Consider the following 25,909-nt stretch of genomic DNA (forward strand, 5'->3'; position numbering starts at 1 on the left):
CCCATTGAAATGTTTAATTAGTTTTGTAAGAAGTTCATTGCAACAACTCATTGGGATCCGAATAAAAACTTTCGTACCCTTATTAACATGTTTTTCATCCATTTCTTTTTTTTCACAGTCGAGATGTTCGACACCGGTGCTCAATTGAAATTCAAGGTAAATTCCCGCAGAAAATCCCTGTGACCAAAATGAATGATTCGTTATTTTCAGGTGAATATCCTCTGAAGAATCTCGCCGATCTTACCTCACTTATCCTCCTACTATACATAATACTACAAAATAATGCTGTTCAGTTCGTTTTCGGCTGCCCTTAATTGTGATTTTAATTGTTTTTGAAAACTGGTTGGAAACCAAACAATAGTGGGAATGTATTGTATTTAACAATTCTAGTATATAGATTTTAAAAAATTAGCTAATTTTTTCTACTTCCAATTAGGGGACCCGATAACGCATGTTATCAGGCCTGGGAATCGATAACGTACAAAGAATAGAGGCTGATGACATCACAGTGTGCGAATCTGTACGTGAGCGAGGTAACACGTGCTTACTATTTCGTGAATTTATCCCTCTTGTTATCAGTATTGTTAAGTTGGACCTGGTCTCGAATTTCTTGCCGAACCCTTTACCGTCTATCCTATCAATTATTACCAACATTCTCAGCTATCAATTATCATACACGGGCAAATCTTCGACGTAACAGTATTAATAATAATTTCGTTAGATAAAATAGATAAGATTGGTGGTCGATGTCTGATGGGTAGGAGCCAGTTAGAACTTCGTGATCGTGGGGGTCAGTCTTATTCTCATATTATTATAATTACAATAATTTTGTTAATCGCCTGCGCAGCTCCAAGCTGAAATCAACCAGCTTTATAAAGCGGAATGCTTGCCTTCTTGTTTTGTCTGATATCAGTCGCGCGTGAAGTTTTGACGCTTTTCAAGTACAACAGTATCAAACGACTCGATACCATGATCGAACCTCAGGAAGACCCAGAGCTCCGTGACAACGTCGTCAACGAAAATTCGCTCAACGAGGTAAGAAGTTATTGTTACAGTCCGCCGAGAATTGAATTCGTATATATCCTACGATTGTGCTTGCTTTGCGCTGCTGTTGGTGCGTGTTGCTTCTTCCGGTTGTTATTTCAATGTATTTACGTCGTGCGCTGCCAATGAAACGCCCGAAATAAAAGGAGACAGACCTGACCTGTTACTGGGAAATTAGTTATGGTAATGATCTAGTTTGATCCCAATCTTCGCCATGTTCGGATCTGCTAATTTATGTACGTAAAAGTGACGACCGTACAATAGGCCTCGCGAGATCGTAACTTCATTTTCATTAAAATAAAACCGAAAATAACATCGTGGTGAAATTGTATCAGTGTACATCGAGTGATAAAATAGTGAATCATCCTAATTACAATCACCTTCATCATTTCTATTCGAACATGAAACTTATCGGAAGTTCAATGACGCTTAATTTCTGATTTGACGAGAGTTTAATGTCCGTGTATTCGAAAAGTTTTTCATTTCTTCCTCCTCCAATTTCATCTTACAAATTTTACAAGTTTTGTAATTAATAGAAATTCATATATTGATTGATCCCATGAAATTTGATCAAAACGTTTGGAGCTTTGCTCCAAAGTTGCCGATCAAACTTCGATGTAATATGTAAAGCCCTTCAGACACGCGTTTAGCGCAACAACTCGCGTATTGTCTTTTCTAATCTGAAATCTTCAATTTGTTACAATTAAAGTGAGTGAAGTGACGTAACGACAGGTACAAAAGCGAGAATGACGTCATTCGCTTATAGAACGAACGATGCCTTATACTCTATTGTATTTACGTTGACTATTTCTTTGTGCTTTGGTACGTCATCGCGGTAAGGTAATTTCTGAGCTATAGGTATACAGTCAAAAAAAAAAAAGTGTTTATAACGAGTCTAGTTCGACTAGACATCATCTCAAATTATATTATTTAGGGAAAGACATATCATTTCACTTGGGTATCTAGAACGAAATTATATCCATATTGTGGACAGAGGAGTCTACAGAGGATTTTTGGATTCCTCCAGAAACCAACCAATGAAAATGTCAAAACGTAAATTTCAGGTAATCAAGAATAAGTTAGTAGTACCTTTATTGTTTATTTTACAATATTCCTTATAATTTTTTTTTGCAATTATGTGTAACAATTTAGGTAATGCCTGACTCATTCTGAAGAATGAAGAAAAAATCATCTCAATTTCGGCCAAGTATGGACGATATAGTATCTATTTATTATTTCTTCTTCTTCTTATTATTATAATTTTCGTTGTTACTGTTTCTGATATTTTATAAACGTAATTTTTCTCCACTCATATCAATTTCGAAGAATCAAGGCCACTCTACACCACGATTCGTATATATTTGAAAAATATCATGATCGTGCATGCCATGCCCACAACAGGCTTAAACGCATCACGATATAAATATTTTATGAAGAAATGGGACTTAAGCCAACAGTGCAAAAAAAGCAAAAGATTGTGACCTATTACGGTGCACGCGTTTAATACTACAATCAAACCACTTTTACTTCCGTACGTTGACTCATAAATCCACGATAATACCGATTGTAATCTCACCATTGTTGAAAGCGAAGGACGTCTTTATCGATCCATCATCAGGGCCATTGCATTAGGATTGGTCATGAATTGTGATCAATGATTACCGTGGAAATCGTGAGAATTTTTTGGAAATGTGGTTTACAGATATCTATGCGATTATTTGAAAAATATGTACCTTTGATTGTTTTTTTTCACTACAACATCGAAGATACGGTCACCAAAGAAACGAGCGTGCATTTTACGTTATCTTCGTCAAAGCTATGTATAGGCTACATCCGTGCGATACTGACCACAGCCGTTTCCCTCAACGAATGCGTAGCTTATAAACATAATGGACATTTTACTGGAGTTACCGGACCAATAGCATACAACATTTTAGCGATGGTTTTTCGTTTAATGTATTCATCTCAATTCCGCTAGCGCCATTACACTTTTTTGATGATTACGTTCGACAGTTCTGGTGGCAAAAGAATCATTACGCTTACTAAATTTTACGCACATTTTCCAAAATCTGTTCATCCCTACACTCATCTTTACATATGTATACCTAGGGACCTCCGTACCTTCAATTATCCGCTTTATTATGCTGAAATCTTATCCTTTTCATCCTCAAGTACCTTCATTCCACTATTCTAGTAAAATGTTACACGTGCAAGTGTTTCGTGTTTCCTATCGCTCGCTGTGAATTCTTCCTAACCGCATTGGATTTTTTTAAAAATACATATCTGTGGGAAGTGAGACAAGTATCTGGCAGATGACTTCAGATTTCGTTCTTGCAGATTCAAGATGACGACGCAATTGTCGATTATTTGACGCCGTCAACACCGCGTGACGGAAAACGTGCCCGAAAAACTAGCGATGTGATCGATTGCGTTCGTGATCATGATTTCACACCGTCCGGACTTTCGACCCCCCAGCAAGAGAAACCGTCTCATCTTGATTTGGTTGGGAATATTTAAATTTTTATCCGATTTATAATTGTGGAGTAGTTGCAACCTTGATACGAATATCGCCGTTTCATTGTCATTCGGAAAACCACCATCCAGTATTATGTACTTGTTTTGTTACATTGCCATGCTAAACAGATGATATGGAAATTCGAGTACAAAAATTCACTCATCGCAGCCAGATATATCGGCTGATAATTATTCAAATTGATTTACCACGTTCTCACAGGTCTCTCCAGATCAGGGCTACGGGGACACACCAGGTCAAGATACAAGAATGATTCCAGAATGGATGCACAGGAGATCGGATCACATCGACGCGACACCACGCGCTGCAGTAAACGAGGATTACCAAGTCCCGATCGGGTGATTAAAAATGCCGAAAATTAGATAGGAACATGTCAAATAGAGAATTAAGAGCATACACCCATTTGTAGAAATATTGTTTGTCGAAATGCGAAGTTTTGTTGCCGAATTTTCAAAAAATTTCCATAACTTTCAATAACATTATTCATTCGGCTATTCACTGCAGTTTATCTGGACGCATGTTTTATCTGGCGCATCTGTTTTTCGTTTTTTTTTTTTTTTATTCATTGAACCCAACATTTATCGAATGCGGTTCAGCAGAAATAGAATATTCGAATGCTTACAGAACCCCGAAGGGAATAACAGCCGCAATGCCGGTTACAAAAGATTCGGACAGATATAACATGAACCACCCAAAGAGAGGGAAATGTATCGTGTTCAACCACGAGACCTTCGAGCCGGGATTTTCTAAACGGGAAGGGTCCGGTGTTGATGCTAAGAAAATTGAAACTTCGTTCAAAAAATTAGGATTCCAAGTCGTCGTCCACGATAACCTCGAGCACAGCGATTTACTCGACGAAATAAAGAAATGTAATATTATGTCGACACCGTGTTACAATCACAGGTATCAGCGAACCGTTCAATCAATATCTGGTCATTTTTTCAGTAAGCGGAGCGGATCACACTGACAACGATTGCGTCTGTGTTTTCGTACTGACTCATGGATTGAACAATGACTTCCTCATGGCTAAAGATGTTGCCTATCGCGCGGACAAGATATGGAAACCCTTTACCGCTGATAATTGTCCGACCCTTGCCGGGAAGCCGAAATTATTCTTCTTTCAGGTACGAAATCGGTCTAGGATATGCCGCGTCTGTCGTCAGATTTTTTTCACCAAGTTATCAGAGTTTGAAATGCTCAGTGAATGGGGAAATTGACGATGGGCTGGATTTTTTCAGGCTTGCAGGGGCGACCGATTAGACGGTGGTGTTACGTTGGCGGCACGATCCGGTATTACGCAGACTGATTCCGCGACATCTTCGTACAAAATTCCAACACACGCTGATTTTCTTATCGCTCACAGTTCGGTAGAAGGTACGTAGTAAGTCACAATACCGCGATAAACGTGACTTTTCAGTCTTCCCTCTCTGATCCAACTTGTTCCCTAACTATCTTTTAATTCCGCATGATTTCATTCTAATTGTTGTACCGCAGGTTTTTTCTCATGGCGTAATCCCGAGGAGGGGACGTGGTATGTGCAGTGTTTATGTTCGGTGTTAGATCAGTATGCGGCTACGACTGACCTATCGAGGATGTTGACCATCACCGCGAGAAAGGTAGCCACTGATTTTGAATCATACGACGATCTGGATCGGGCAAAAAATGAACAGAAACAGGTCCCCTCGACCACCTCCATGTTGATCAGGGAGTTGTATTTTACCCCGAAATAATGGCCGAGTGATGATCATTAGAGATGATCCGGTGATAGTGAGAGTGAGTGCACTGAATGTAGTTGCCACCTAAGCGAATCTAAACTTAAAATTGACGGGAATGTATTCCTTAGCGAGTATTCCGAATCCAAGAATACAGTCAGTCTGCAAGTTTGGAGGATCAGGATTTGAATGTGGTAATGATGCGGATATCAGAAATGACATGATAATAACAATCATTCCAAATTTGCCTCACATCGATCGATCAAGGTGACATAGTTCTCATCTTCAATTTCAAAACTACGCACATTCGTTATACCTTACTTCGGAAAATCTATGACTAAAATTTTATTTTTATTTATTTTTTTTTCTACCCTCTGTTCTTTGTTTATGATCCTTCGATCGTATCGATGCTCCATCCACGAAGCAAATGTTCTTTCTACTTATCTGTTATTAGGTTTGCATTTTGTGTCAACTAACTCGACGGTTGATCTAGTTCTAGTGTTAAGTTAAAACGTTAATTATTGATTTAGGTGCCAAATATGATCAGTCTTACAGCATTGCCATTAATTCTTTAGATTCAGTCCGTTGATCTGCGATTATAATAGAATAATCAGTGAGTTATGATTTATTTTATTTTTTTTTTCTTACGTCGGACGAAACATGAGTGACGAGTTTGAATTTGAACGTGCGTTCAACAGGGTTGAGGCAGTGCTAAGTATTACCGTACTTGACGCGAGCAACGCATAACGTACGTACAATTAGTGCCTGATTAATCGAGTCATGTTAGTTTTATTGCTGAAAATTGTTCATCAAACTACTCGTATGTATGCATAATGACTTGACTTGTACGTCCTTGAGGTTGCTTGTATTGTAATTAGAAAAAAGAGCGGACGAACAGATAATGAGAGTTTTGGTTTCGTTAGAATTGTAAAATACATCAACGATTGATACAAGTAAATTACACGATCATAAGTATGTATGAATATTTAGCTGAAACGCTTACTACGTCAATGTTTATTGCAGTATGGATGTAACGACGAGAGCAATCTATACACACGTATTTTGAGGTATTGTGATAATTGAACTTGTTATATTATACGTAGGGAATTATGTACACTTGTTTATGAGTCGACTGAGTATATATCATAGATTATATTTAGCGATCAGTCGAATCGGTGAATCATTATTCTTATTACAACATTCATTCGTTCACTTTAGGGTTACAGGGAGACACTGAAATTCGATTTTGAGTCAACATGTGGATAGACTCGAAAGAAAAACGCACTTTACGGAAAATGACAATGATCCTAGTTACTTGTTATAAATACATACTAAATTATATAGAAATTTACATATTTTTAACAAATTGAGTTCTATTTGCCACCTCCCGACTTTTTACGAAATCAAAAATACCTTCGAAGCGCTTCGAATCTATGCGGATTCGCCGTATAAAATTCGAAAGAATATCATCGAGCGAAAATTTCAATGGTCTGTGAAACTTGGTAACACAGCATCGAATGGGAATTCGATGCATTTTTTTAACAAGAAAATTTCTTCAAAGACTCAACGTAATTAAACTTATCTTGTTCCAATCGAACGAAATGTTTGGAAATAATCTGAAAAACAATTTTAATCTATAGCTAAAAGTGACCCTACATAACATATATACGTTCACGTTTCGGGTGCTTGGCTCGATCATGGTGCCATAGAACCCTCAACTCTGTCTAAAGCGGGTGCTGCTGGCGTTGCAAGGACGAAATGCAAACCTCCTGAATTTTCTGGACGCACCCTAGGAGACGCGGGAGTTTGCGCGAACGGATCAATACATCGTTCCCGGCAGCACGTGGATTCAGCTCCTTGGTGGTCCAGCGCGGATGCTGGGTCAGATACGTTCAGTCGTATCATTCTCCCTTCTCGGTGAGGTTTCCCTCTGGTTTTTTACTTCCAGAAAGAGTTAGGCGCAACGCCGGTTTGCAGACTCCGGTTCACCTCAAGCATCCTACTGCTGCAGGGGATCTCATCGGATACGGAAAAATGAGCTGAGTACGGGGGATACTAAAAATAATAAACGAAGTATAGGAGTGGAGGGTGAGTGAAGCCAGTTTATATCATCCTAGAATATTTAGCTCTCTCGTGAAAAAACGAACTCTTCATACCCATTTCATCTAGATATACGTTTTACATAATCATGCCGTTCGCTTGCTTCGCTAAACTATGTTTTCAAACTTGATGTAAAAACATTGTTCACTGTGTAATATACAATTCCCTTTTTTATTCGATAATTTTTATTCTCCCGAAAAAAAAAAATTCTATGTCAAAGTACCGTTATATAGGATTCTTTTGTACAACGACCTGCACGCATCGTCTTCTTTCGAGGGTGAAATTTCTATAAATTTATTACTAATCTGCATTATTTTGATATATAATTTGAATAAGAGCAAGTACTTTGATAAGTTGATTATTCCACGCGAAGATAAATCTCGTTTATAACATTTGAAATATACCTATATACATTAAAATGCCTGTGAAAATTTATCCAACCACCTGCCCTTCCATTGAAGCGGTATGGTAATCGCCAAAAAATGAAAAGCAAGACAAATTTGAAAACTCTAAATTAAGTAGTCCGGCAGCCACAACGTATATACGATAAAAATAAGCTGAGATGAGCTGCGACCTGTAATTCCAGGGTCACGAATAAGGAGTCTGCAAATTAAATTTAATTAACCAAAACTTGAGATAATCTCCTACTCGCTGCAGGCTTATCGGGCGGTTTATTCTAGCATATTTCGAGTTGAAGGGGAGAAAAGAGTAAATATATAAATGAAAAATAATTAAATAAAGGAAGATGGATAATGAGATACAACTGACTGTGAATTATCGTGAAAATTTTTAACTATTTTTACAGAGAAGGGAAAAGAAATAGGATCGTTACTTGGCGAGTAATATCGTTGTGGATAGCATTTCGATGAAATGCACTCACAATCTTTTTTCTTCTCTCCCAAGTCACTTTCAAACCCTAATATTATAAATATATACCTACGTGTGTGCACGTGAGATGTGCATTTCAAAACGAACTGTAATGGTCTGGAAACATTTCTGCTTTCAACGCTCTCGAGTCCTGGCTATACATAGGTATACATAATGTACTTGAATACTCCACTACAGGTGCCGGAGACTTTCAGAGAGAAATAAGATTTCATTTCCATCTTCCACCCACAGAATCGTGTTTGCCGTTTCTAGAGGATCGTCGTTATCATCGTTATTGTACTTATTGTTATGAAAATTTTCTTTTTCAAATTTCATGAGATATAACTTTCCTGGACTATTTGAAAAAAATTTATAGCCCATTCGTGATAAAATCGTGACGTTTTCAGGAACACGTGTTTCCGGTGCGATAATGGATACGTTGTCGCCGTTGTTTTTGTCACCCTACCTCGTCTGTCCTCTAGAGCCTAGATACTCGTGACCCTCGTTAGTCTGACGCTAGACTATCATTTCCGTGAACCAACCCGGTTTCGCTTTCAACTGTTTTCGCACCCTTTTACTACCCCACATCACATGAATATTCAGGGTCTTGTTTATATAACTGAATGTTATACCGGATATATGCATCCTCCTGTAGTCTGGAGTGGTTTTAATACAATTTTGAATATCTACGGATGTACAGCGAATTGGATTATCTAAACGTTCGAACGTTTGTTTTACAGTGAAATAACGTGTCACGTGAAAAATGGAAAGTAACGATTGTTGTTCGATGTTATTTTCGTGGATATAAGGCAAACAATCGAACGTTTTTTCGATCTAGAAGAATAAAAAAAATACAGGGATGATTCGGATTGGGAAACTGGTACTCACGACGTTTGCGAAGTATGCGGTAACAGCCGTGGCATAAAGTTTACGCGGATAGATTGCGATTCTTAATTTAGTGGACCGTAGAAATTGAGCGCTTTCAGACGGGTAGCAGCAGCTTTTTACTTCGGAGCGTTTCACGAGCTGCAGGTAGGTCATGACCCTAGTCGACCTTTGCGAAAAATGGGTTGTTCGGATCTAAAAACGTTCTTATACATTATGTGTGTATTTCCATCATCGGTACGTTCCCTACATTCGTCAATAATTAATTCATCTGTAACCCAGAAGACATTATATGTATATAGTCGTCGGAGACTTGCAGCGAGGCGGGTATAATATTATTGTTCCTTTACCCGGAGAGCTTCTTCTCCCAAAGTAGCAACGCGAAGGATAGAGGCAATATCGTACATGTATTCGTTTGAAATCTTCAGTTATTTACCTGTAATATAAAACGCGGATATACTCGTATATCCGACTTGTGGAATACTTTTTTTTTTGACTTATTTTTATCGAATTCCTTTTTTTCGTTATACCTTGCACAAAAGAGTACTCCGCGAAAGCTTTTGTTGCGCAAAATAAAAAAAGCGCTCGAACTTCAAAGTAGACGTATATATACGTATGTACTGTACACGCAATGCAACTTAATTGGTGTATGTTTTTAGTTGTTGGTTACCTTTACCAATAGCCGCAAGCTCGGCGATATTATTCGTGTGTATCGGAGGTTTTTATTTTTACTGATAATTCTATAACTATTATACAAGGTAATCTGATCTGCCAAGCGGTATAGAGAGTCTGATTAAATTATCACGCTTCGATGGAACGGATATTTTCATTATTTGCAGGAAATAAAAATCCGATCTACCTACACACATTGTGTGTATTTTTCCTTCGCGTTACAACTCGTATAATTTTTAATTGAACGCATTTATTTGAGTCTTCGAGCTTCACTCTGTAATTACGACGAATACACGCCCACGTGCCATACAGGTGTGGGTGCCTATGTGAAAATAATTGGAGCGGTTTATGTAATTTTCGTCCTACAAACGAACGTGTATCGAGTAAAAGCAAACGTAGAGAAAAATATTGAAATAAAATTGTAGCGTGAAATTATTTCCTACATTTGAACGAAATATTTCTCGTGAGTCATAAGTCTTGAAATGACTTCACAAATAGTTTAACTTGTTCATCTTTTATTTGAGCGACGTTTCACCCGTGATAGTTGGCCCGAAATTGCTTGGGGCACTCGGTGCTCTTATGCATACCTTAGGACTGGAAATAAGCGCGGAAATGTGGTGTGATGGAGAGTACAACTGTGAGACTAGAAACTGCAACACACCCCTTGCGACCCGTTTGCCTTCATAATATGCACAAGCAGTAGCTTTTTTTATTTCAGTTGTGTATTATCAAACACCTCGAATTCCTACAGGATATTCGCAGGAGCAACGCTCGGTTTAAATACCGTTCGATCGAAACACGAAAGTATGATGAATCAAATTTACATTCATATTATATTTCAACCAGTTCCAAAATCATATCTGATTGTGAGTAGAAATGACGATTCGTAAGCTGTCTCGAGTCGAACGTATCCATCGATCCTCGTCAAATCATTGCTGCGTCTGGATTATCAGAATCAACAAGAATTATTAAAATACAAACGTTTCGAGATCACGTCGCGAGCTCTTACCGAAGACTTGGCCAATTCCCTCATGAATCTTCGTCGAACTTTTTGGGAAAGTGTTTTTGCCAGACTGTCGACAAACCTTACGCCACCGTGTAGGTGTTTCGCGTTCTCCAATTTGGCTGCCACGAAATCGACCAACTCCTTCTCGGTGACCTGAAAAAATCGGCGACGCATAGGATCACATAATATGACCTCGAGAGTGCAAGGCTTTTGAAAAACAAAAAAAACTTTTTTAAAACAGAATTCGGAGGAAATTTATAATCAACGCTAAACACGAACCTCTTCGCCGTCGTCGGACGAACGTTTTACTTTAACGACGAAGGCGAGCGGGCGTTCTTGGTCCTCGGGGTGCGGGAGACCGACAACAGCTACCTCCTTTACTCCAGGGTGAGACAGAAGCACAGACTCGATTTCTATCGGAGATATCCTATGATCGCGGTACTTGATCATTTCTTTCAATCTGTCCACTATGAAAATTTCTCCATCCTCGTCATAGTATCCGAGATCACCGGTGTGAAACCATCCTGTCAAACGGACGAGCGAACAAAGTTGATGAAACCAGGGTGGGTGTAGTGTACATGAAATTTTTGGAATCGATATCGACCTTCCTTATCCATCGCTTCGGCGGTAGCTTCCGGATTGTTATAATAGGAACTGAACATTTTTCCCTCACACTTCAAAAATAATTCTCCCGTTTCGTTGGGTCCCATGATTCGACCGGTTTCGGGATCGACGACCTTCATCTGAACGTTGTCCATCAGCTTGCCACACGAGTTTTGTTTAGACTTAGAATTGAAAAGTCTTGAAGTTATTCGCCCACAAGTCTCCGTCAGTCCGTAAACCGAAAATATGCTGACATTTTCGGGCAAGTATTTGGCAAACGTTTTTACAAGGGAATCGTCCAAGGCAGATCCTCCGTAGAAGACCGTCTTCACCGAAGACAGATCGTACTTGCCTAAAGCGTCGGATTTCACCAATCCAATTACCATGTTGGGAGACAACATGAGGCGATTTATCTATGGAAAGACGGGTGACAGTGTTGGTCGATTGACGATCATCGAGTACTCTGCTCGTACGATTAATGTACCATGTTTCATGACGTATACGCATACCTTGTATTTCTCGGTGAGCCTGCAGGTCAAGTGCTCCTCGAAGGGCGGCGGGATGATCGCTAAATACCTGGGAAATACGGTCATTAATATACTGGTTATGCCAGTGACCCAATAAACGGATGCAAACGAGATGAACGTTTCATGCGTTGTACAAGGAAGAACTGTTTGAAGCAAAGTATTGAGCCAAACTGCGTGGCTGACCGCAACTCCTTTTGGTAGGCCAGTGGTCCCGGAAGTGTACATGATCGTAGCGATCGCGTCCGGACTTTCGAGAGGCGTAGTCTTGAAGTTTTTGATATCTTCGACTCCGGGTTCGGAGATTATTTTTGCGAACTCGAAGAAACCGGCAGCTTGGCCAAGAACAACTATTTTCAAGTCGAGTCCCTCCGTATTCGCAGCTTCAGCTAAAGTTACAGCCGATTCCTCGTCAGCAAAGGCCATTTTCGGTCTGTTTGTGCGTAACAAGTAGCGTAGTTCACCTGCGAAGGATATCATCTCGTCAGGGTACACCGGTACGACAGATGCTCTCGAAAATTGATTCAGCGAAGAGTGAAATATTCGAGTTTATTTTTTACGTCGTTTCCCCGTGGCTGTGTGATTCGAATGAATTTTTTTTTCTATTTTCCTTCAACCGTAATCTGTCTCAATGAAAATTGTATATTCACTCGTGTTAAACTCCGCGTGTAAAGGGTTGACAATGGCGCCGAGTAACAACGTTGCGAAACACGGAGTAGCTGCAATCAGTTGATCGTTACAGGATATTGCAATCACATCTCCGACTCCGACACCTTGCGACCTCATCCAAAGAGCGCATCGAATACTCTTGTCTCTCATTTCTCCACGAGTCTGTTCTTCGCCCGTAGTAGGATCAATCTAAACAAATATTTATTTATTTCCAAAGTTGTACGTCACCGGATACTTCCTTAATTAACGAAACGTTCACCTGTGCCACGGTGTCGGCGTTGATTTCCAGATACTCCAATATAAGACTCCCAAGATCGGGAAAGTTAATGGGACGTGAAACCTCCCTACTCTTGAGCACATTGTTCTCGATTCTGATTCCCGAGTCAACCTGGAAAAAAAAACGATTGCACCCAAGTCTCCCGGAGCAATTAAATCGGAAGGGGTAGTTCCGGAGAGGTAATTTAAATTGTCGTCCGGACGGTTGTGCAGGTTTCTGTTAGAGAAACCAAAAATCAGGTTTTTTGCCCTTTACCGCAATCATTGTGTAATAATTTGTACGATGTCTGAATAATGGACGGTCGGTCGAAAAAGTACTTTCGGGAATACGATTATTGTTTCGGATCAGACTTGAATCATCGCCCTGAATCTGGCAAATAATCACCGGGCTGATTTCCCAAAGCCCGTGATTTGGTCCGGTATACTTCCGAAGTGACTATACCGTAGATATGGCAATTTGATCAATTAATCACGACGTAATTCACGCTTAGTATTCTTCATTGAACAATAGGTTCTACTACAGATCGTTACCTCAGGCTATAGAAACAAAATATAAGACCACACTGACGAGACTGTGTGTGCGTACAACAGCTCGGTCGATCAGAATGAATCACAAGGTTGAAAATTCATGATTCCGTTTGGATCAGAGTTCGGACAGTTCGAAAAATTACATCCGATTGCGTTGGTAATTATTTCGTCGGTCCGTTAATATCGATACAATTGACTCACCATGTTGAGGAATCGTGTGAAGATGTCAGCCTTTACACCGCACCAAAAATTTAATGAAATTGATCTGGGATCTTCACGAGATATATATTTGTAACGCTCGTCACGATTACAGAAATGAACTTCAAATGGCTCGACGATTGTCTTGCTTCGTATGTTTGATTGTCTGCGAGTAGATTATACGAGAAAAACAACAGACTCGATATAGCTTATCTGTTCTGTCCAGGCGGTAGGCCGAATTTCGAATAATTCCTAAAGTTTATTCAGAACCACATCGGCAGTTGAGGTAAAAATAGATTGGTTATCAGTGATCATCGCGGTAACTAGTCGCCAAGCACCCCGGGGATTCGTATTCAATCTTTTATACGAACCAAACTCTTCTTGATAATTGGAACGCATGCGTTGAACCCTATCGGTTCAGCGGTTGGTTATTCTGCGATATCATTGACGTATGATTTACTCGGTCCAGCAATTCAACTTCGCTGTCGTTAAAAAACGCGATTTCTTTTTTGCTTCCGTCTCTTCACAGCTGACAGCTGGTAAAGATTTTATTACGCTTCCGGAAGCGATAGTAGACTGAAAATTAAAGTGGGATAGAACCAAATGAAATGTACTGTAATGTAATTTCATCATATCTGCAGATTAGATACCCATTTTTGATGATTATTTCGTTTTTTTAGAATCCGTTTCGTTAACGAGGCAAAAGAAGAACATGCTATCTGTATCACAATTCTCAGAGGTGGACGAAGGGATTATATATTTTTCCCCCTTTTTTGTTCTAAACACAGCATCCTTTTTCGGTGGTGGTTTTGATCTACTCTCCGCGTTCTTTTTTTGGCGAACCGCTGGTTTTTCTGGAGCAGGGAGTATTTTCTTCTGTATTTACAATACTCTAAAAAGCCCTGCGGCGTCGCTTTGATTAAAGCATTGAGTTTGCATACGGTGCACGCGTAGTTATAAGAGGTATAGGCATAGATTCGCATATTCATAAAGAGTTAAAGCTTCCCGCAAGTGCAGCAGCTCGAATGCCTGCGTTGTCTCTTTTAAATCTGCTGACAAAACGGGAGCTTTTGTTTGCCGTTAAAACTTTTTATACCCCTCCTCTGTCAGTTTTAGATCGGGCATTTCACTGACGTGTTTCCGTTCGCCATGAAAATGATATTTACGGAATTTTCCCTCGAAGGATTTTCACGCTCCAAAGCGAGAAAGTTTACCAGTCGATCAAACGGCGTGTCGCTGATACAAAAAATGATTTCCTCAAAACGCGTTCGTTCTTTTTTTGTCACTTCACTTTTTTGGGGCCTAGAACTTTGGCGAGAGCTTTTCTACGGCCCACCGGAGCTGAGACTATATAATAATACGCACGGATAGTTATGTTTATACCTATGTATAATTAACATGTTCATATTCCTACGATGACGTTTCAAGGGTGAAGAAGACTCTCGGGAAAACTGCAGCATTGATGGGGGTCTACGTGGCAGGAGTAGCCGGCGTGGCGGTATTTTACGCGGCAGTTCTCGGTGTCGGTGTCTGGGCGGCGACGGTAAAAAAAAATAAAATGCAAAGGGGACAAGACGATATGCTCCTTGCTAACAGAGGCCTAGGACTCCTCCTCGGAGTGCTGACCCTCATCGGTGAGTGATTGAAATTTCTTTTTTCTTTCCAATTCACATTTTTCACCGAATAATTTTTAAAAGTAAGCGTACAAATTTAATGAACTCTGCTTCTGGGCGACCTTTTTTTTTCCCCCGCATATACATGACACGACGTCGTTTCTTTTAAGTTAATTAGTAGGAAAAAATTCAGGCATTGTAAGTCCCTCGGCATATGAAAAAAGGTGGGTGGTTTCCAAAAGTTTTTTTTAAATTTTCTAACAATAGCCGCATCGACCAGAAGGGGATGTAGAGTACCTCGGAGACTTGCGCCGAGACTCGTGACGTTGCCAGATTTTTTCCTTTTTTTTTTTTTTTTTCTCGTTCTTCCCTTCACGAAGAATATATTATTATATACCTGAATGGTGGGTAGGTATGTGCGGACGTTGTTTGAATTTCCACAGTTCACCGCGATTCTTTGCCAGCAAGTTAAAAAACGTATATATAAACTTGAAGATGAAAGCTTGAAAAAAGATTTCACTTATTTCATATCTCCACCGCCTATATTCCATCACGAAGATGGCGAGATGGATGATAAATAAATAAATGTACGAGTGAAAAATTAAAGAAAAGAGAAACCGCTCATTATTTATCGCAGATGTAAATATTTACATAATAAACGTCATGCGACGGATAGAAGCTCCTTTTGTCAGAGATATTATAACTATCTCGAGTTACGTCACGTAGTTGCAGACACAATAGTTTTTTGTACTTTGCATTAACCATTAGCATAATGAATGTTTCAGGGGTTGCCGTGCAGACAGCATCGCTTTGACATTACACTGCTCGTTGATAGTATATGCGTTGCATTGACTTCACTCAGTTCGTAAACCCCATTTCAACCATTCACGATTCATCGGCATTCATTTAACTTACAATCTATACCCGTGTGTACGTTGCCTCCATTCAATCGTACCGCAGACTCTCTAGTTATCGGATCGCGATTCAAACTACATGTAAACCTCACATTTCGAACACAATAAAAAAGGGAATATTATGCAGTTTTGCCGCTGCTGCTCGCGATTATCCTTCAACCTTGCGGAAAGTTGCGGTCTTCCGAGTACCCGGTGAATTTCAGCATCCCATTGAGCATCCCTATTTTGTTTTTTTTACAACGCATACGAATTGACGTTATTTTTAGGAAAAATATTTTCTCTGCAACGATATCCAACGGTCGAGTAAAAAATTTAGAAAAAGATGAAATTTTTAAAGGCATAAAGGTATGATCTGATGGTACATATCATCTGAATCTACCTAAATCAGCGTCGAATTTTTATCCTTTCTGAAATCCTACGAGAAATCGAAAAAATCCGGTGAAATCCGATGCGATTAGATACATTATCGGAGCCAGTGGGTAATAATATGAAACCTTAAAATGAAATCTAATATCGTATCCAAAATCCGTGGAAGATAAGCCATGTAAGGCCGCAAAAGACTGGAAAAAAAAAAAAAAAAACGAAAAAACTGCCTTGACAGCGTCTTTTCTGGGCAACATCTGAATAGAAATATTATCCGAGAAATTCGAATTTCTTATCCTTCAATTTTCCTTTTCGTCGGTTTCAGCAACGTGGGTTGGCGGTGGTTTTATCAATGGAACCGCGGAGGCGATGTTCTCTAGAGGATTGGCCTGGTGTCAGGTGCCAATTGGCTATAGTTTGAGTTTATTATTCGGTGAGTTCGATATCCGTAATTTTGCGTGTTTTGAATATTTTATGGGAATTTAATTCTCATGTAAAGAAAATAAATAAAAACTTGACTCTTTGATGGGAATCTTGCACAAATTACCTAATTAGCAACATTCACCGATTGAATAGAATTTGATATATTGTTACGATGTAATCCCTGTAAAGTTGAGAGAAAAAATTTCATACAAATCCCTGTTGGGTAATTAAGAAGCATTCCTTCTCGGGATTTGTATGAGGTATGCCATTCATACCTTAGGTCACTCCACGAATTAATTAACTTTTCTCTCTTTACAATAATAAGGGGCTATCCTATTCGTTAAGCCTATGAGGAACGCCGAGTACGTGACGATGCTAGATCCTTTTCAACAACGATACGGCGCCAGAGTTGGAGGACTTCTTTTTCTGCCCGCACTCTGTGGCGATCTTTTCTGGTGCGGTGCCGTACTTAGTGCGTTAGGCAGCTCTCTGTCCGTCGTTGCTGGAGTAAACTCGAACATCAGCATATGCGCTTCAGCGTTGTTGGCTGCTGTGTAAGTTGCGAGAAGCGAGATCAATATTAAAATATCATTTCGAAGCTCCTTCATTTTCATATTCAGACATTGCTGGGGCGAATTGCAATCGCTGTCTGTCCAGTGTTTTTAAAGAACGGAAAATTTACATTTTTACAAATTTCCAATCGGATTATCCAAAAATTTTTTACTTGATATTTTGAAGTAGTCCACTCGTTTGTCGAATAAATAATTAATCAAGTGGTGTACTTCCAGCAACAAAATTTTTTTTTTGGTCAAAAATCAGAGAAAATATCTGAAAATTGTCGACTGTGATTGTTTTTTACTCGTTCACTGTTCAAAATTTTTTTCTTATTATTTTTGTAATTCAAGAATAAAATCAAAAAATGACATGCTCTTTTTCTGGACTTGAAATTGAAGTTGAGTCGAGGAGCCCGAGCTTTGCTGGAGTCAGGTAGCCAGCAGCGTAACGCTTTGTTGTGAGACGTCACCTTCAGGGCTAAGCAGAGGTGACGTCTCACAACAAACCGCTCGGGATATTATCCGTTCGAGCTGGGATATTATCCGTTTTCGAGGATACGTACGGTGTATCGACCAATAGGAGTTCACGGCGAACCCTCGTTTCGGTGTAAATATCATAATGTTCGGCAAAGTTCTGAAGCCACAACTTCGTCGATGGTAATCAACGTCCATCCCACTCGGTCTCGCCGACAGTGTCGATAGGCAATTTCGGGATAAGAATCTCCACGAGAAAATCGTAAGGGGTACCCCTTGGAAAAATCTCAAATTTTGGCCGAAAATTTTTATTTTTAAAAATTGATCGTGTGGCACTTTACTTATGTACTTTGACCTCAGGAATCCGAATCTCGAAGAAAAATTGATCTATCTCTAAAATTGACCGAGTTATCGCCAATTTTCAGCTTTTTGGGGTCAAAAATAAAAAATTGATTTTTTAGTCTATCTTAATGTAATTTGAGCTCAGGAATCCGAATCCGAAGGAAAAATTGATCTATCTTCAGAAATAACCGAGTTATCCTCAATTTTCCGCATTTTTTGGCATAAATTTGAGGATATCTCAAAGGGAAAAAATCGTAGCTCAATTTAGACAACGGATTCGTGTTCCTGGGGTCAAAATACATAAGAAAAGTGCCATACGATCAATTTTAAAAAATAAAAATTTTTGGTCAAAATTTGAAAAAATCGTAAGGGGTACCCTTTGGAAAAATCTCAAATTTTGGCCAAAATTTTTTATTTTTTAAAATTGATCGTATGGCACTTTTCTTAAGTATTTTGACCTCAGGAACACGAATCCGTTGTCCAAATTGAGCTACGATTTTTTCCCTTCGAGATATCCTCAAATTTATGCAAAAAATCGCATAAAAATGGGAATAACTCGGTTATTTTTGCAGATAAATCAATTTTTCCTTCGGATTCGGATTCCTGAGTCCAAATTACAATAAGATAAACTAAAAAATCAATTTTCTATTTTTGACCCCAAAAAGTTGAAAATTGGCGATAACTCGGTCAATTTTAGAGATAGATCAATTTTTCTTTCAGATTCGGATTTCTGAGGTCAAAATACGTAAGAAAAGCTTATTAAACCCAATTGAAACGGTGATTTATTTTTTGCTCAAAAATCGATTTTTTTTTTGCTTCTTCAAGAATAATCTCACGTATAATCAGCTCAGGAATCCAAATCTGAAAGCCAAAATCATCTACACATGCAATCGATCGAGTAATCATCAGGTGAAAAAAATTGTCTTTTTTTATAAGGTACAAATTCTGCCCCCATGCTAAGAAAATAAACAAAAAAAATTTTTTCCAACCTATCCTAGTATCGGTATCATTTGCCAATATTGCACTCGGAGTTGCGAAGATTTTCGAGACCCTTCGCTTTTTATTCGATCAGGTTTCTCCCTCTGAAATTCCGAGACGAGCACCCCATTACGAGGGGCAGTGTAGCGAATCGTTCAACGACCGATCGTCGAAGACGTAAAAAAAAAAAGAGAACTTGATTCGTCATGGGGATGACGGTGTATTTGTATTATATACGTATACCGAAGGGTGGGTAAAATAAAAAGGAAAAAAAAAGGCAAATCGACGTGGTGATTTCGTTGAGCGATTCAGCGAGGCGACGATAAACGTCCACTCATTTAGCAATTTGCATTACAATTGCCTCAGACCCCGGTATAAATGACTCGTGATCCGTAGAAAAAGCACTCCTTGATCGTCGTTTCTTAAATAATTATTCCGACTTGCGAAATTCCCTTCTTTCTTATTCTCTCACTCCATATTCGCTTCCGGGTTATGCTTGGTCTAATTACTTTTTTTAAACGTACGTTTTCAATGTCGTATATCGCGGTTCGTTCGCTCCGAACGCGGGCGTACTTCGCTTCCGTATTATTGAGAAAAACTTTTTGATTCAAATACGAGAGAATCAGCGAAATAGGGTGCCCCAGCAATCGTTTTTCCTCTTCGATATTCTTGACGGGCTGCTTACAATCGTCGTTTGCAACGAATCGTATAAATTTCAGGTATACCGTTTGCGGTGGTCTTTATTCCGTGGCTTGTACCGACGCCTTGCAGCTGGCGTGCATCGCTCTTGGTCTCGCTGTCGCAGCACCGTTTGCAGTTTTACATCCGGCAGTCTCATTGCAGAAAAATCTTCTGCCAAAAGACTGGTTAGGGGAAGTCAAAGACGCGGACTTGGGCGAATGGGTGGACGGCATGTTGCTCCTGGTCTTCGGAGGAATTCCGTGGCAGGTATAACGAATAAGATTCATCGGTATTCGAATCATAAATCAAACATAACTACCCTTAAGTTCGCGCAGAGTAAATAAAATTTCATGTTCGTTTCCGCCGAAATCATATCAGGCGAATGAAAATGTGAACGTTTACGCACGTCGTACAAATAAAATTCGTTATGTTTTCAGGGATATTTTCAAAGAATTTTGAGCATCAAGAGTACGTCGGTAGCGAGAACGTTGTCGGTGGCTTCGATGATCGGCTGCGTTGCCCTTGCGATCCCATCGGGACTCTTAGGGTTGGTGGCCAAAGCCACAGACTGGACTTTGGTGGAAGGTTTCAATCGCACTATTACTCAAAATGACGCTAACGTTGTTCTACCGTTAGTCCTGCGCTATCTTACGCCACAGTGGGTGTCGTTCATAGGTAATTCATGTGATTCGATCTTCCATTTCGTGTACAGATTTTTCTTTTTTTGTCATTTAATTTCGTTCGGTAAAAATTGAAACAACAAACTAAAAAAAAATTACATGTTCACAATCGTCCAACGCTTTTCCCGAAGGTTTAGGTGCAGTTTCCGCTGCTGTGATGTCGTCCGCCGATTCGAGTATTTTGGCGAGCAGTTCCATGTTCGCGAGAAATATATACCGATTAACCATCAGGCCGAAGGTCAGAGCTTTTTTTTTTTTGATAATTTCAATGACCAACGAGTTTGACGGAATGTCTTTGTATCCCGATTATTCCGCTTTCTATTTATGTAAATCATAGGCATCAGAGAAAGAGCTCGCTTGGGTCCTCCGCATTTCCGTTTTGGTTGTTTCGGGATTATCAGCAACTGTTGCCTTGACAGTAGGCAGCGTTTATTATCTTTCGTAAGTGATTGCAATGTGACGTAAAAAGAAAAAAGAAAGAGCATGTAATTCAACTCGTTTTCACCCTTTGCAAGGTACCTCTGTTCAGATTTGGTCTACGTAGTTTTATTTCCTCAACTTCTTGCCGTCGTTCATTGGCCTTCTTTGGTCGACACTTACGGATGTCTTTTTGGATATCTTGTCGCGGTTGGACTTCGAGTTTCCGGTGGGTTTAAAATTTTCTGAAAATTAAACCGTTAACATACGGCGAATCATTTCACCGTGCTTTTCTCATGTCATCTTTTCAGGAGGAGAAAAAGGCTTGGGATTACCGCCGCTCATCAAGTATCCATTTTTCGATTCTGCAACTCAAACTCAAAAATTTCCATTTCGAACCTGCGCCATGTTATGCGCTGCGGTGACGCAAATAGTCGTCAGTTTCTTCACAAGGAATTTATTTGGAAAGGGATATTTTCCGAGGTGCTGCGATGTCCTGGGTGTTTATTCACCGGGAAAACCAACGAAACAGTCCGGCGTCGTTCAGAGCAGCTCTGGGGCAGCGCTAATCGACACTGTCATCACCGTAAGTGCTTCTTGTCAAATTAATTTTCGCTGAAAAAAAAACCAAAAAAAAAAAAAAAATCACCGCGTTTCTTATTCGGGTACAGGAAGCACCGAGCAGTCATGACTTGAGAGAAAATCCTCCGGAGGCAAAGTACGATGGTCAGTCGATTCCTGAGGACTTGCAACACTACGAAACGGTGAACGATCTCTACGAGAAACCCGAAGAGCCGAAATCAGAGTCCACCATTGTTCAGAACGCCAATCAAAACCTGCAGAATTTGCAGAGCATCATGCACACACCCGAGATGATTCAGGCGTTCGGGAACGCTAGCGGTCAAGCGAATTACATCGGGGATCAAATTTTGGGCGTTCGCAATTTGGTGCAGCAGAATTCTTCGGCGAGCGGTGGGGGACGACCTCCGGTCGCTTCGAATGTCATAGTTAATAATTTGGTGAAAGAACACAACCGGATAAACAAGACCAAAGTTGTCCCGTGCGGTGCGACTAATGTGAACAACGTGGTTTACGCAAAACCCTCGAATATCGATAGAGCAAAAAACGGTGATAAAATTGCCGATAAGAGCATGATGGAACTCAATCTCAACAACGACTCTAATATCACCAAGAAAAATATAAAGGGGGTCAAGCTCATTGGAATGGAAGGTGGCACCTTGAGGAGACCTTCGTTGCAGGTAATTATACCGTTTCCATCGAGTCTCCGTACCGATTTTCGAGTCAGTCCCTGTGACCTTCGACCTTCGTGCAATTTGGGCATTTCTTCGTGACCTGCATCGTTGAATTTTTCCATCAAAATGTGTTCCAGGGTACGTTTTCCCCAACTCCATCGGTCGAATTAGTTCACATCTTAGATAGAAGACAGAGCAACACTTCGTACGGTCCAAGCTCATTGTCTCCGGTGCCGGGTGTCGAAGCTTGTAGAACTCACGGAACGGCACCGGAAGGTCACGCCGGCAACGAGCACTGTCGGATAAAGAGAGGAATCGTGAGGCACCACAGGTTTGTCTGCTACGGTAAAAAAACCGACGACCCTTTCCGATGTTGACAATTTTTCGTAATTTCTTCAGCTTCAACGAGACTGGAGATCGAGCATTAACGACACTTGCGAGGCAGCCGAACTACCCTTCGATGCCGTTGAGACCAGAGGACTGTCGACTCACATTGATAAAAAGGGATAACAATAAATCAAATAACTTGATCGGCCGTCATTCTTCGGTTGTCGACGAGCAGGGCCTTCTCGGCGAAAGTATCGTCGTAAGTCCCACGTACACGATGTACGCATCGGCAGGTAAAACTTGCAATTATTTGATCGCGGACGACGAGGCGGTCAGTAGGTTTTAAATGAGAGAATATATTTTTCCTCGATATTAGCTTTCGCGGTGGGTACGTATTTCTGAATAATCGAACAATTCAATCGAAACGATCTTATCAAACGTAACTTCTGTTCCCTATGGGGAACTATAGTTCGTATCGGTTCGACGGGGATGACTCGATAATATTTATTCGACTGCGGCTAAATTTTTGAATAAGTTGTAACGCTTCGTCTAGATCAAGGAGGCTGATGGTGACGTACAATCTGATGAAAGTGAGTTGATACTATCGATTGAAAGAAAAACTCTAACTGGTATATTTTCCGTATCGTGAACTTCTATTTTTAATCTTATGTCACCAACTTTCTTAATTTGTAATATTAAGATTGTCCAGTGCTTTGATTAATTTCATGTAAATACGTAGCTGAATACGTAGCCGTAGGATATGAACTAATAATCGCACTGAAACGAGTGACAATTATTTGTAGTTTCCAATAATTCTACGATAGGTCGAACAAAAAAAATTGATTTACTATAGGCATAGATGTAATTTAGGTATCTTGTACTCGTATAACGTACGTAACATTTTCGGCACAGAACACTCGAAATACAATATCCCCAGCAAGGGTATGTAGTTTATCACGATATAATGGGACATGTATGTACTTGTAGGTATATTAATAGGTAGCAAAAGAAAAAAAAAGAAAACGTTCAAACGTGCAAAGTCATCAGATAATCGAATGAAATGATATTTTTGCACCAGTAGCCGATTAGGTATAATAATTTAATCTGTAGTAATAATATTTCTATAAATACACAATAGATATACCTGTATATGTATAAATCTAGTCATTATCTAATGATTATAATGCGACAAATTGAAACAACTGCAGCAACAATAATAATTAGTGTTAAATTATTTAAGCATAATTTTAATCAATCTTAATAAGGTCGTGCTGATAATTGGTATTATAAATGGAATGAATGGCACGCGACATCGAAAGGAAACATTAGAATATTCCGAAAACCAAGGCTATAATTAAATAATATTTCATTTATTAAAACATTTATCGACAGTAGATTTCATTTTTGAAATATATTTCCACTAGGTCAATCCAAATTGGGCGTTCTGCGTGAAAGCGAGCCTGAATTACGCTTGTCAGTTATACCGGTACGTCTCTAGCACATTGCAGCAGTATTAGATAATCCCTTTACCAAGACTGATACGTCGTCGCACAATCCCAATGGATATAAGAAATTTTCAATACCGATCGCATGAAATTATTAGAGAATTTCACGCAGGAAGCTTACGATAGAATTCGTTTTGTTAGGTTCGAATACTTGAATTTATGGTCTTCATGTTTACCGTTCACGTGAATATATTGGTATACCTATACGGTGTGAGGAACTGAACCCTTAATTATAAGTATAACAGGTATGGGTTCAAATATGAGACCCGTGATTTTGTACAAATTAACATCATTACCTGCATCAGTATTACTAGCTATAGGAAAAAAGGAAATCACAATTTTCAGATTTTTGATTCTGCCGATCGATTATCCATCGTCCAGCAGAAAAGATAATTTTACAACAGCCGAAAACTCAAGATCAATTCAACGCTCGGCTATGATTGACGAATTTTTCTATGTACCTATATACAATCGAGCCAATAATGATAGTGAGATAACTTATGATCAGAAGAAATGATGATACTTTAAATTTGCACTGTATTTATAATTGCGGAAGTATTAGGCAAGCATTACACAAGCACTGTGAAATATAATCGCCTAATAAACCGACCTAGTCTTCACCCTGTTTAGAATATAAATCAGAGGGGTGTGTATTGTGAATTACGTGCCAAAGTTTAAGCTTAAATAATTAGAGTACCGTAACTCTACGTCACGTAGATAGTTACAGGTACACTATATAATAGATTAATAATTAATATAGGTATCATATTGACGTCGATAGTACCGTGACTATGAGAGGTCTAATTTCAGAGCCTAGTCTGTTTTCATATTGGCTAGTCACGAATTCATTGATGATTTACTGACTTTCTGGTATTCTATAGTATTCCATCCTTAAATTGTAAGTCCTAAATATTACGATTGTATCGTCTAACATAATTGTAGAAATAATCGGATCTCGGTATACCTAAACGTATACCGTTACGTCGCCGTTGATATACAAATTATACATAACGTACTAATTATTCAGCTCCTGTCAAACCAGGAATTCCAATATACAATAAATATATTTGATAGCAAAAGCACCAATTTAATAATTGTGGCGAATTAAGGGACTAAATATGATTAATTATCTGCCAAGTAACCAGTACAAAGTTCATGTAACTTCCTAATTTCATCTGAACAGTTTAATCCTACGATAAAACATGTAACCTTTAAGTATTAAAAAAAAAAATGTACGTTATACACCATATAAAAAAAAAAAAATGATGATAATAATACCTTGAACTGTTTTGCTGGCACTATATTAACAATTTGTATAAATGAACCTTGTTATCTCAATATAAGAACACAAATCTGGAAAAAATAAGTGATAACAATAACAATCATTCAATCATAATTTTTATTAATTATCTTTACATCCCTATCCGTAGTAACGTAAATGACATCATCTAATTAGATTTCTAACTGTTCCTAGAGAGGTCGATATCGTTACGAATTTCAAATACTTGTCGATCCACGTCTCTTTTTGTTCAATTGAAATGATATTCCATTTATTATAACACAATAAATAATAACAAAGCAGTCAGGTGTTAAAGCGGTCGTAAATGGCAAAATGATTCGGAGTTGTGAGTGATGAGTCGCAGAAAAGATGTCAGATTCGACGCCTGCCAAAACTTTTTTTATTAATACTGACAGTTTGATGAGACGATTATGATATGAATAAAAGTAAATAAATAAAGTTTACTCACACTTTAAGTGATACGAAAAT

At 39.1% G+C, this 25,909-nt stretch overlaps 3 protein-coding genes across 4 annotated transcripts; 2 read left to right on the forward strand and 1 right to left on the reverse strand.

Annotated features, from left to right (window-relative positions):
• The first annotated feature begins 545 nt into the window (after positions 1 to 545).
• LOC105692185 (caspase-1-like) lies at positions 546 to 6,644 on the forward strand. 2 transcript variants are annotated; one of them, XM_012411220.3, is made up of 8 exons: positions 1,175 to 1,879; positions 1,979 to 2,108; positions 3,382 to 3,546; positions 3,779 to 3,915; positions 4,202 to 4,446; positions 4,523 to 4,701; positions 4,816 to 4,951; positions 5,072 to 6,644. In XM_012411220.3, exons 1-8 carry the CDS (start codon positions 1,791 to 1,793, stop codon positions 5,305 to 5,307), a joined length of 1,317 nt encoding a protein of 438 aa, XP_012266643.2. In that variant the 5' UTR covers positions 1,175 to 1,790; the 3' UTR covers positions 5,308 to 6,644. The 2 variants fall into 2 exon arrangements, with proteins under 2 accessions (XP_012266646.2, XP_012266643.2); XM_012411223.3 differs by lacking the exons at positions 1,175 to 1,879; positions 1,979 to 2,108 and adding an exon at positions 546 to 1,035.
• Positions 6,645 to 6,798: 154 nt separating this feature from the next.
• On the forward strand, positions 6,799 to 25,537 carry LOC105692146 (high affinity choline transporter 1). Its single transcript, XM_048657635.1, has 13 exons — positions 6,799 to 7,377; positions 15,046 to 15,251; positions 16,833 to 16,940; positions 17,256 to 17,484; positions 19,998 to 20,226; positions 20,397 to 20,634; positions 20,771 to 20,877; positions 20,977 to 21,080; positions 21,155 to 21,285; positions 21,368 to 21,642; positions 21,728 to 22,315; positions 22,447 to 22,640; positions 22,709 to 25,537. Exons 2-13 carry the CDS (start codon positions 15,080 to 15,082, stop codon positions 22,980 to 22,982), a joined length of 2,649 nt encoding a protein of 882 aa, XP_048513592.1. The 5' UTR covers positions 6,799 to 7,377; positions 15,046 to 15,079; the 3' UTR covers positions 22,983 to 25,537.
• LOC105692147 (4-coumarate--CoA ligase 1-like) lies at positions 10,488 to 14,121 on the reverse strand. The gene is made up of 8 exons (XM_012411163.2): positions 13,621 to 14,121; positions 12,875 to 13,003; positions 12,597 to 12,804; positions 11,932 to 12,410; positions 11,424 to 11,835; positions 11,099 to 11,343; positions 10,823 to 10,972; positions 10,488 to 10,754 (listed from the first exon to the last, which is right to left on the reverse strand). Exons 1-8 carry the CDS (start codon positions 13,621 to 13,623, stop codon positions 10,743 to 10,745), a joined length of 1,638 nt encoding a protein of 545 aa, XP_012266586.2. The 5' UTR covers positions 13,624 to 14,121; the 3' UTR covers positions 10,488 to 10,742.
• Positions 25,538 to 25,909: the final 372 nt, after the last annotated feature.

Source organism: Athalia rosae, chromosome 6 (genome assembly GCF_917208135.1).
Source record: "Athalia rosae chromosome 6, iyAthRosa1.1, whole genome shotgun sequence".
Lineage (NCBI taxonomy): Eukaryota > Metazoa > Arthropoda > Insecta > Hymenoptera > Athaliidae > Athalia > Athalia rosae.